General features: G+C 47.0%; 1 protein-coding gene across 7 annotated transcripts in view; it reads left to right on the top strand.

Moving 5' to 3' along the window:
* Positions 1-12,258, top strand: part of ARHGEF28 (Rho guanine nucleotide exchange factor 28) — a 272,157-nt gene that overhangs the window by 247,966 nt on the left and 11,933 nt on the right. For all 7 annotated transcript variants that reach the window (XM_077287657.1, XM_077287675.1, XM_077287684.1 and 4 more), the window contains one exon: positions 11,728-11,766. In XM_077287657.1, the coding sequence (XP_077143772.1) occupies positions 11,728-11,766 (39 nt within the window). The remainder of the gene's footprint in view (positions 1-11,727; positions 11,767-12,258) is intronic.

The following is a 12,258-nucleotide window of genomic DNA, read 5'->3' as shown; positions in this document are numbered from 1 at the left end:
CGAAGGATTCTGTTCCAGCGACCCCTCTCTCATCGGGCCCCTGGTCGATCCTCTCTCCCTCTACCTGTGGAACCGGAACATGCAGGTACCAGCGCTTCAGCAGCCGCTCACCCGCAGCAGTATTTCCCTGTCTAAATGTACAGTGCTTTCACACAGAGTCACGGCCTTCCCTTTCAGTGCGGCCCTATCATGAGCCTTGGCTTATTCCTCTCAGTACAGCACCGCCCCTTCTTCTCTGCTGGCACTTCCTGCTTCAGCAGCTCCGTGCACAGGAGACATCGTGTGTTGGAGGACACAGACAACTCTGCTCTGCGGTGCGGTAGGATTGCGACGCTATATTGGCCCCTCCCTGGTATTATCCATACCACTGTAGGCCCTTTAGTCTTTTCTGTAGTATAGTGCTGCAGAATATCCTTATGTCCAACTCTTCTGTAGCCTCCCTTACCAAACTTACCATAACTCACTACGCCTGTGCTCGTTGTAAGATAAAGTGGTCTGTAGGCCAATCGTCACCTCTCTGCCAGTCCTGCAGTCCTCCTGCCATGTCTGCCCCACAGGAAGCTTCCGAATCTCGGGATGGGGGCGCTCTCCTTCCCCCTGAGTGGGCCGTTGCTATCTCGCAGTCGGTCTCTGATTTGACTAAGGTATCTCAGTCCCTGGTCCAGGCACTTGAACGTCTTCCACAGCCTTCAGCCACCAGCGCTCCGACCGTCTTCCATGGCGAGTCGGCCACACCTGACCCTGAACCACAGGGAGACAAATCAGCCAGCTGCTCTAGAAAGAGGACTCTGTCTGGCTCTTCGTCTGGTTCTCCAGGTCCCTCCGCAGCGCTCAAGCTGCTCTCCTCCTCCCAATTCCCCTCTTCGGAGGAGGACATTGGGTCTGATGTGGATTCCCAGTCCGGTTCTGACTCCGATTCAGACCAGGCTTCTAGCATGCAGGCTGTCGTAGATAGTCTTATTTCGGCTATATCGCTAACCCTCAAACTAAAACAAGACGAGGTTTCCCCCCAGGATTCCTCTGTCTCCTTTAAGCGGGTGAAGCGTCCCTCTCGCTTCTTTCCTACCCATGAGGAGTTTGAGTCTACCCTGTCTAAACACTGGGAACATCCTGAAAAACGTTTTTCGGGTAGAAAACATCTGGACGTGCTCTATCCCTTTAGCGCCGATCTTCTATCCAAGTGGGCTGAATCTCCCAAGGTCGATCTCCCGTCTTTCCTCCAAGACTGTTCTCTCCTTACCGGACGGCGCGTCGCTTAAGGACGCATCGGACAGACAAATTGAGGCGCTGGCCAAATCAGCTTTTGAGGCAACGGGTGCTTCCCTCTGCCCCAGCTTTGCTTCCACATGGGTGGCTAAGGCCATATCTGCCTGGGCCAAGATTCTCCACCGAGGCATTTTGGCTTCGGCCTCCCCTACCGAGCTGTCTGACCTCGCCGACCAGATTAACCACGCAGGGAAATACCTTCTCACTGCCTCCTTAGATGCAGCAGCCTGTTCAACCAGGGCAAGCAGCAACATTGTCGCTATTCACCGTATTCTTTGGCTCAAAGCATGGAATGCAGATGCTACTTCCAAAAAGTCTCTCACCAACTTGGCGTTTCAAGGTTCCAGGCTTTTTGGCGCTCGTCTGGATCAAATTATCTCAGACGCGACTGGGGGCAAGAGTACCTCTCTCCCCCAGTCCAAGCCAAAACGCTTCTTTAACCCAAAAGCTCCTCGAACATTTCGCCCCTTTCGTCCGTTTGCAGCCTCAGATTCCTCTTCGCAACAAGAGCGACCCGCTACCACGGGTGGACGTAGAAAACCCTCTTACAAGCCAGCTCCCATGTGGAGATCCAGGGCTCCACCTCCCAGGTCTTCCGGACCTCGTTCCAACAGATACCTTTCCAAGTGACGGGTCGCCCCCACCTGGGAGTCTTTCCAGGGTGGGAGGCAGGCTTCTTCTCTTCAAAGACACCTGGCTGTCAGTGATCAGCGACGCCTGGGTCAGAGAGATTATCACCTCCGGGTACAAGATCGAATTTTCTACACTCCCGGAAAATCGCTTCTTTCTCTCTCGCCCCCCAAAGCAACCGTCCCATTTACCCGGCTTGCTTCAAGCCGTAACGTCTCTGGTCGCCGCCGGAGTCGTAATTCCCGTTCCTTCCGAACACCGTTTTTGCGGGTTCTACTCGAACCTTTTTGTAGTCCCAAAGAAGGACGGGTCTCTTCGCCCTATCCTGGATTTGAAGCTTCTGAACCGCCACGTCCGACCTCGCCACTTCAGAATGGAATCCCTGCGGTCAGTGATCGCCGCCATGGAACTCGGGGAGTTCCTCTGCTCGGTCGACATCCAAGATGCGTACCTTCATGTCCCCATCTGCGTACGGCATCAGAGATTCCTTCGGTTTGCTGTCAGGGACAATCACTACCAGTTCACGGCTCTCCCCTTCGGTTTAGCGTTTGCCCCCAGGGTCTTCACCAAAATCATGGCGGCGGTCATGGCCCTCCTTCGTTCCAGGGGGATCCTCGTTATCCCCTACCTGGACGATCTGTTGATCAAGGGGTCCTCTCGTCTAGACTGTGCCCACAGTCTCCAGGTCTCCCTGGACACCCTGACCCGTCTCGGCTGGATTATCAACCGGACCAAATCCTCTCTGATTCCATCCCAACGACTGTCCTTCCTGGGCATGGTGTTCGACACGAACTTAGCTCGGGTCTTCCTCCCAGAGGACAAGTTCTCAGTACTACTCAAGGCGGTCCGCCTTCTCAAACGCCCAGCCCCTCAGTCACTTTGTTTCTGCATGGGAGTCCTGGGAAACATGGTGGCCTCCATGGAGGCTGTTCCTTTCACCCAGTTCCACACCCGCCCCCTCCAACTATTCCTCCTATCCACCTGGAACAGGTCCTTGGACTCCCTGGACCGTCCCGTGCACCTTCCTCTCCAGGTCCGTCAGTCCCTAACCTGGTGGACGTTGTCCTCCTCTCTCCTGAGAGGAAGATCATTTCTTCCCCTTCAGTGGCAGGTCATCACCACCGATGCCAGCCTTCTCGGGTGGGGAGCAGTCTTCCGACAACACACGGCTCAGGGACGTTGGACCACCCAGGAAGCTCTCCTTCCCATCAACCTTCTGGAGATCAGGGTAATCTTCCTTGTGTTAATCCGCTGGCAGTCTCTTCTGTCGAGTCTTCCCGTCCGCATCCAGTCGGACAACGCCACGGCCGTGGCGTACTTAAACCACCAGGGCGGGACTCGCAGCGGCCAAGTAATGGCAGAAGTGGCAAAGATTCTTCGGTGGGCGGAACGCCATGTTCCAGCCATATCAGCCGTTCATATCCCCGGGGTCGAAAACTGGGCAGCCGACTTTCTCAGTCGCCAGGGCCTAGCAGCGGGCGAGTGGTCTCTCCACCCCGCAGTCTTCAATCAAATTTGCCTCCGCTGGGGTACACCAGACGTCGATCTTATGGCGTCCCGGATGAACCACAAGGTCCCTCAGTTTGTCGCCAGGTCCCGGGATCCTCTTGCCATCAGCCACGACGCTCTGGTAATTCCATGGTCCCAGTTTCAGTTTCCCTACCTGTTCCCACCCCTCCCCTTGATTCCAAGGGTGGTAAAGAAGATCAAGTTGGAAGGGATTCCAGTCATACTGATAGCGCCGGACTGGCCAAGGCGGCCGTGGTACGCCGAGCTCGTAAACATGCTCGCCGCCACTCCTTGGAGACTCCCGGATCGGCCAGATCTCCTCTCGCAGGGACCTCTCTACCACCAGAGTTCTCAGTCGCTGAGTTTAATGGCATGGCCGTTGAGGCCGCAGTCTTGAAAAACTCTAGTCTCTCTTCCCAGGTCATACAGACCATGATCAGAGCCAGAAAACCGGCTTCTTCCCGTATCTACCATAGGTACTGGAAAGCGTTCTTTCGCTGGTGCGAAACCAATGAAGTTTTTCCAATGTCCTTTTCTCTTCCGGATCTTCTCGGTTTCCTCCAGTCTGGTCTCGATTCGGGCTTATCCCTCAGCACACTCAAGGGACAAGTGTCCGCTCTGTCGATTCTCTTCCAGAGTGACCTTTCCTCCATTCACCAGGTTCGGACTTTTCTACAGGGAGTTGCGCATATCGCCCCTCCTTTCTGTCCTCCCTTGGAACCTTGGGACCTTAACCTGGTCCTTGGCGCTCTTCAGGCTGCTCCCTTTGAGCCTCTTCTTGACGTGCCCTTTTCCCTTCTCTCTTGGAAGGTCGCCTTCCTCATTGCCATTACATCCATCAGGAGGGTCTCCGAGTTGGCAGCCCTGTCATGTCGTTCCCCTTTCCTGATTCTTCATCAGGATAAGGTCGTTCTTCGACCGGTTCCTGAATTCCTTCCCAAGGTGGTCTCAGCTTTCCACATCAACAAAGACATTGTCCTTCCATCATTTTGCCCTTCTCCGGCTCATCCTTTGGAGAAGTCTCTTCACAAGCTTGACGTGGTCAGGGCCATTCGGGTCTATCTTTCTAGAACTTCTCCCTTCCGTCAATCCGATTCTCTCCTCGTCGTTTCTGAAGGTCGTCGGAAGGGCTTTCAAGCGTCTAAATCCACCATTTTGCGCTGGATTCGCTCGGCAATTTCAGAATCGTACCGTGTTCATGAGGCACGTCCTCCCCCGGGGGTGCGAGCTCACTCCACCAGAGCTGTCGGAGCTTCTTGGGCTGTTCGCCACCAGGCCTCCGCCTTACAAGTTTGAAAGGCCGCAACCTGGTCGTCTTTGCACACGTTTACGAGGTTCTATTGGGTTTATACCCAAGCCTCGTCCGATGCAGGTCTTGGTAGGAAGGTACTGCAGGCGGCGGTCGCACACCGGCCGACCTGAGACCTTTTCTCTTTTCCTTTCTACCCACTCTTTTCCGGGACTGCTTTTGGACGTCCCATGGTTGTCCTGTGTCCCCCAATGAAGCGATAAAGAAAGAGGGATTTTTGGTACTTACCGTAAAATCTCTTTCTTGGAGCCTTCATTGGGGGACACAGCACCCTCCCTACTGGTTTGTTCTGGTACCGTGTTTGGGGCCTGGAGACCCTAGTTGAGTTGGTACTTTTACTGTTATGAGTTCTGTCGCTTCTCCTACTGCTTTTTGCACTAACTGTGGTGCTTGGTGCCTGTCGGTGGGTGTATACTGCCGGGGAGGAGCTACGCCTTTTTCCTTTTTTGCATAGTGTCAGCCTCCTAGCAGCAGCAGCATACACCCATGGTTGTCCTGTGTCCCCCAATGAAGGCTCCAAGAAAGAGATTTTACGGTAAGTACCAAAAATCCCTCTTTACCACGCAACATGGCCACAGGGGATGCTCATGATACATTTGATGAGGCAGCATGATCCCATTTTTTATGGTTGCATTTTGGTGGTCTAGTCTCTTAGTTTAAGCCTCTACAGCACGCTATTACGTATACTGACAACAAGCGATTTGTACACACTTTTAATAACAAGTATTCCTTGGCATTGGTTACTTGTTTTGCTGTCCGTTTTTGACAGATGCCGGCTACTTCTAACCATACATCCTAAGGATCTGTCAAATATAGCTACAACTTTAGAGTGTAAGAAATGACATATACCTTCATATGGGTACACTTGCATTGGACCATAGGGGCAAAGGGCATAGTGCAGACAAGGACGTATCTGCATATGATTATAACGGGTATCGTGTGCATAGCCCCTCGGTACTCTGTGGCAAGTGTGTACTCTAATAATTAAAAAGTGTGATACCGCTACATAAGTCTGCTAGCTGAATTTCACATAGGTCACAGGTGGTGACCTCTTAGCAGCGTCAGTATTTTTATATTTGTTATTGTACTTCTGTCTTTCCCATTTGTTGTGGTGGTATAGGGTTCACCGTGGTACTTAGGTGTTTTCTTGTTTCTTTATGTATTGTATTTTTTATATTCATGATTAAAAGTTAAGTTTTATATATCCAATTGCTATTCTCCCTTTGATTCGGTTTGGATTTTCTACCCTGCTATATATACTTTTTTTTTTTCTCATTGATTTACATTGTGCTGTAAATCAATTGCGGATCTGCAGCGTTTCTGCATTGCAAAAAAACGCTGCGGATCCGCAGAGAATCCGCAACGTGTGCACATAGCCTTAGCATTTGGTGAACATAGTAAAAAAACAAATCTCAAAAACCGTTGTGGAATTGCACTTTTTTTTGCAATGTCACCGCACTTGGAATTTTTTCCCGTTTTTGAGTACACAATATGGTAAAACCAATGGTGTCGTTCAAAAGTACAACTTGTCCCACAAAAAGCAAGCCCTCACATGGCCATATTGACGGAAAAATAAAAAAGTTATGGCTCTGGGAAGAAGAGCTATAAACAGGAGAGCAAAAATGAAAAAGGGCTCCATATTGAAGGGGTTAATAATTTGTTCAAATATCTTTCCTGGTATAGAAGTATGACTCACTGGCCTGTAATTTCCTGGCTCCCTCTTCTTTCCTTTATTTATTTATTTTTTTTTTTTGAAGATAGTGACAACATTTGCCCTTCGCCAATCTTCTCGGACCTCTGTTCACCAGATATTTTTCAAAAATTCTGGCTAGAGGTTCTGCAATTTTCTCTGCTAACTCTTTCAGTACCCTAGGATGTAATTCATCTGGATCAGGAGATTTAAATTCATTTAAATTAGCTAAGTGTTCCCTCACCATCTCTTTGTAGATAGTGTGGATTCTTATATTCCTTCAATAGTACAGTGAGGATTAGTTGATGATACAATTGCTTTCTTAGAGAAAACAGATGCAAAATATACATTTAAAAGTCCGGCTTCTCAACGTCATCATTTTTTACCGCTTTACCCTTTTTATCCTGTAAATATCCTATAGCATCTTTGACTTTTCTTTTGCTTTTTACATACCCCACAAACTCCTTTTTATTGCTTTTGTTCTCGATTGCAAGATGTAGTATAGTTCTCCTTATTCGCCATGTTGCTTACCCCAAGTGTAGGGCATTTCTGTAGCTTGGGTATCCATGGTTATGACCACTCTTATACTGACAGTTAATTAGTTTTCAGTGGTCATAACCATTGATACCTAAGTTACCGCAGTGCCCTGCTCATGGGGTAAGTGACATAGCGAATCTATACTACATTTCTAATTGGAAGCATTTACTAATATTATTATTACACCTACTACATATTTGGATTGGATCTTAGAAATCAGAATACCCCTTTAAACTGCACTTTACTTGGTGCTATACCAATTGTAACCACCAGATGGGGATATACTACAACTTTTTTTTTTTTCAAATGTACTAAACTAAAGCACCATCTATAGGCTTTCAATTACCCAGCACCAATCATGTTATGGTATTGCCTAGAGATCATGGAGATTTGTAATTTTTTTATGGTATCTATACATAATTTTAGCTTTCGAACGCTGGTATTTTCTGTAGACACTGGTTAAAATCAATAAAACTCCCAGGTCTTTGTGTGTTCGCAATCTGTACCTCAGTGTGTCTGTTCCATCCATTGCCAGGAGGAATATATCATTACATTGATTGAACCCACTCAGCATGTTTCTATTAAATCAAATTGTATATGTATATAATATGTTATAAATGCAAGGAAAATAAGGGAGAAAAAGTGGTTGAACAGGACCGGACAGAGAAACAAATCTAATATTGTGCAGTAGCCCACTAACCCCGCAGTCTGCCCTCCATCACAAATGCTAGGACCCATCACAGTGTAAATAAAAAGATGGATATTCAGTTACTCCAGGATGTTCTTCATGTGCGATGATCAATGTGGTCATTCCCTTGTGCACCTGTGCAATAAATATACCTTCTTTCATAATGTGGATGATCAGATCAAGACTGACGAAATTAGGAATGAAAAGAGAAATAATAGCAGAGAAAAGTCATTAGTAAACGAGCAAAAAAAACCAAAACAATAAAGTATTGTTTTTCCTACCCCTTCTCATTCACGCATGTCCTCCCTTTATCCGCTGTCAAGAAGAACTTTCCTCCGATAATTCTTCTATGCTTCTTCTTTTCGTGGACGTGTGTAGGACGCCAGTGGTGTGGTATCAGTGTCCTGCAGTTATGCAGAACCATAAAAGGCTTCTTTTCCTTATCTAGTAGAACCACAAAGTGTAGACAACAAAGCTACTTTTGTTGTATTGCCATATCTATGCCCTGCTTTATGGTGATCCACAGAGAAGACTGCATCCCAAAAGGATTTAGGCATGATGCTTCTCTTGATTTTGGCTCTCCAGCAGGTTTCCAGAGCCAAGGGATATATTGTGTGGCGCCTCATGGGGAGTCAGAGTTATATAACCTTTATATTTTTTTCCTATCTGAATCCCAATTTCTTGCTCATAAAAAGTATTTTCTTTTAGTTTACATTACCAGTAGGCCATAAAAAGGAAGATCATTTATATTGGATAGGATTCCGAGAAGAAAAGTCTCTCAAAGTGGGAAAGAGAAGATTGAAAATGGCACTGTTGCCTTGATCTCTAATAAAAGAGCCTAGTTGTGTGTATTCGAACCACGGTAGTTTAATGCTCTGGTTTCCAACTTTGAGCTCCTCAAACACAAAGGGAGATTGCTGTTAGACATGACATCTGGGAATTGCTCCTCTATGGCCCCTTAGCTGAGAAATGTTTCCCTTTAGCAACCCGGGGAATATATGGATGAGAGAATAAAAGATTGAGTGGACATTTTTGAATAACATAATCTTCTGGACCAGTTTGGCCCAGATTGGCCTCTGTACAATACTTGGTTGCATCTAATCCTCAAAACGTGAACACCAGATCCCTTCTCTGGGTTATACAAGATGATTCCAAGCAGACCTCTTCCCTCTAACACTTTGTAGATTTCTGCCTCATGTTGTCATATACAGTACAAAGTTGATTCTTCAATTGCAGACAGAAAGAAGAAATAATACTGCCGTATGGATCCGAAAGAAGCGATGCACTGCAGGATGGGCTCACAGGAGAGATATACTGCAAGAAGGCACTCTATATAGGGTCTAAGACAAGAGGTTTACTGCAAGAGGAGGCTGAAGGAAAAGCTATACTGCGGGATGGGCCCATATGAGAGATATACTGCAAGAGGGCACTCTATATAGGGTCTAAGACAAGAGGTTTACTGCAAGAGGAGGCTGAAGGAAAAGCTATACTGCGGGATGGGCCCATATGAGAGATATACTGCAAGAGGGCACTCTATATAGGGTCTAAGACAAGAGGTTTACTGCAAGAGGAGGCTGAAGGAAAAGCTATACTGCGGGATGGGCCCATATGAGAGATATACTGCAAGAGGGCACTCTATATAGGGTCTAAGACAAGAGGTTTACTGCAAGAGGAGGCTGAAGGAAAAGCTATACTGCAGGATGGGCCCATATGAGAGATATACTGCAAGAGGGCACTCTATATAGGGTCCAAGACAAGAAGTTTACTGCAAGAGGAGGTTGAAGAAAAAGCTACACTGCTCAAAAAATAAAGGTAACTCTAAAATACCACATCCTAGATATCACTGAATAAAATATTCCACTTGTAAATCTTTATTCACTACATAGTGGAATGTGTTGAGAACAATAAAACAAAAAATATCAATGTAAATAAAAATTAATATCTCACGGGGGCTTGGATTTGGAACGATACTCAAAATCAAAGTGGAAAATCAAATTACAGGCTGATCCAACTTCAGTGGAAATGCCTCAAAGCAAGGAAATGATGCTCAGTAGTGTGTGTGGCCTCCACGTGCCTGTATGACCTTCCTACAATGCCTGGGCATGCTCCTGATGAGGCGGCAGATGGTCTCTTAAGGGATCTCCTCCCAGACCTGGACTAAACCATCCACCAACTCCTGAACAGTCTGTGGTGCAACGTGACATTGGTGGATGGAGCGAGACATGCTGTCCCAGATGTGTTCAGTTGCATTCAGGTCCGGGGAACAGGCGGGCCAGTCCATAGCTTCAATGCCTTCATCTTCCAGGAACTGCTGACACACTCCAGCCACATGAAGTCTGGCCTTGTCCTGCATTAAGAGGAACCCAGGGCCAACTGCACCAGCATATGGTCTCACGGGGGTCTGAGGATCTCATCTCGGTACCTAATGGCAGTCAGGCTACCTCTGCCGAGCACATGGAGGGCTGTGCAGCCCTCCAAAGAAATGTCACCCCACACCATTACTGACCCACTGCCAAACCGGTCATGCTGAAGGAAGTTGCAGGCAGCAGATCGCTCTCCACAGCGTCTCCAGACTCTGTCACGTTTGTCACATGTGCTCAGTGTGAACCTGCTTTCATCTGTGAAGAGCACAGGGCACCAGTGGTGAATTTGCCAATCCTGGTGTTCTGTGGCAAATTCAAAGTGTCCTGCAGGGTGCTGGGCTATGAGCACAACCCCCATCTGTGGACGTCGGGCACTCAGACCATCCTCATGGAGTCGGTTTCTAACCGTTTGTGCAGACACATGCACATTTGTGGCCTGCTGGAGGTCATTTTGCAGGGCTCTGGCAGTGCTCCTCCTGTTCCTCCTTGCACAAGGGCTGAGGTAGCGGTCCTGCTGCTAGGTTGTTGCCCTCCTAAGGCCCCTCCACGTCTCCTGGTGTACTGGCCTGTCTCCTGGTAGCGCCTCCAGCCTCTGGACACTACGCTGACACACAGGAAACCTTCTTACCACAGCTCGCATTGATGTGTCATCCTGGATGAGCTGCACTACCTGAGCCACTTGTGTGGGTTGTAGAGTCCGTCTCATGCTATCACGAGTGTGAAAGCACAACCAACATTCAAAAGTGACCAAAACATCAGCCAGAAAGCATTGGTACTGAGATGTGGTCTATGGTCCCCACCTGCAGAACCACTCCTTTATTGAGGGTGTCTTGATAATTGCCAATAATTTCCATCTGTTGTCTATTCCATTTGCACAACAGCATGTGAAATTGATTGACAAACAGTGTTGCTTCCTAAGTGGACAGTTTGATTTCACAGAAGTGTGATTTACTTGGAGTTATAGTCTGTTGTTTAAGTGTTCCCTTTATTTTTTTGAGCAGTGTATATTGCAGGATGGGCTCACATGAGAGATATACTGCAAGAGGGCACTCTATATAGGGTCCAAGACAAGAAGTTTACTGCAAGAGGAGGCTGAATAAAAAACTATATTGCAGGATTGGGCTTTGTGTACCGGGGCTGAGATTAGTTGAGCTGTCTTTACCTTCTGCTGAAAGTTCAATGATGTGAAAATGCCACTCTATTGATACATATGACAAAGGATTATCTTCTGCTATATGCATGAACAGAACAATATTTGTAATATCAAAAAAGTAATATGTCAGCAGGCAACAAACACAACCCTGCATTGCATTGTGGAGAGTTGACCTTCCTTACAACCAACTAATGATGTAGAACAAGACAGGTAGCTATACTAATGTACATGGTAGAAGATAAAATCTTTCAGGCAGGGTACTATACAAAAGTTGAGTCCACAGGAGTGCAAGATGCATTTGACACACAGTCTAGCTTAATAACAGTTCAGAGAGGTGGGCTACTCAGGAGCACAGGAGAGGGATGAGAGGTCTGCAGCATTGCGGAAAAGCAGGTGCTGGGAAAGGTAAGAATGAGACCTGGGACAGATAGAGGCTTCGTTTATAGGTTAAAAACACATTTTCATTCACTGTGCTCTGTGAAAAATAAAGTGATTATTGGATTATTTAGTTCTTTGTGTGCAACTTTATGAATCTTTTCAAAACCTATTATGTGTTTCTTTTTTTTCTCTTTATTTTTTTAGGTTGAATTTGAAAATTCATCGGGTTATAAACAAGCAGAGGTAATACATCGGCAAATTTACGTCTGCTTATAAAATGTAGTACAGCATTTTTCATTCCTCTGCTAAAAAACGGATTATTTCAGACTGTCAGATTTCAAGACTTGGTCACTTCAATTATTGGACTATTGGGGAATAGCATCTTAAGTCACAATTTTTTACTGCAGTTTTCAAAGATTTTCTGTTACTGGGAAGCTCCAGTCTTTATTAGGTTGTCAGGGATTAAAAAACACATGGCTCCTTTATTCCAGGAACAGCACAGCACTTGTCCATGGAAGGTGTCTGATATTGCAGCTCAGCTCTATTGAAGTGAACTGCTGAGTCTTGTCTGAGTGGAGCAGATGTTGAGATTGCACACCTTCACTCCATTCATTCCATGTGGGACTCCCTTAGTTAGCTGAGCACTGTCCGCAGATACTTACAGCATAGCGAATGAATGGAACGGAGGTGCACATGTTCTTCATTGCTCTTAACAGTCCTATCCTCTGAGCAATT

The sequence above is a fragment of the Ranitomeya variabilis genome, chromosome 1 (assembly GCF_051348905.1).
Source record: "Ranitomeya variabilis isolate aRanVar5 chromosome 1, aRanVar5.hap1, whole genome shotgun sequence".
In the NCBI taxonomy this organism is placed as follows: Eukaryota; Metazoa; Chordata; class Amphibia; order Anura; family Dendrobatidae; genus Ranitomeya; species Ranitomeya variabilis.
The sequence above is the reverse complement of the archived record's forward strand: the minus strand, read 5'-3'. Positions and strand labels throughout refer to the sequence as shown.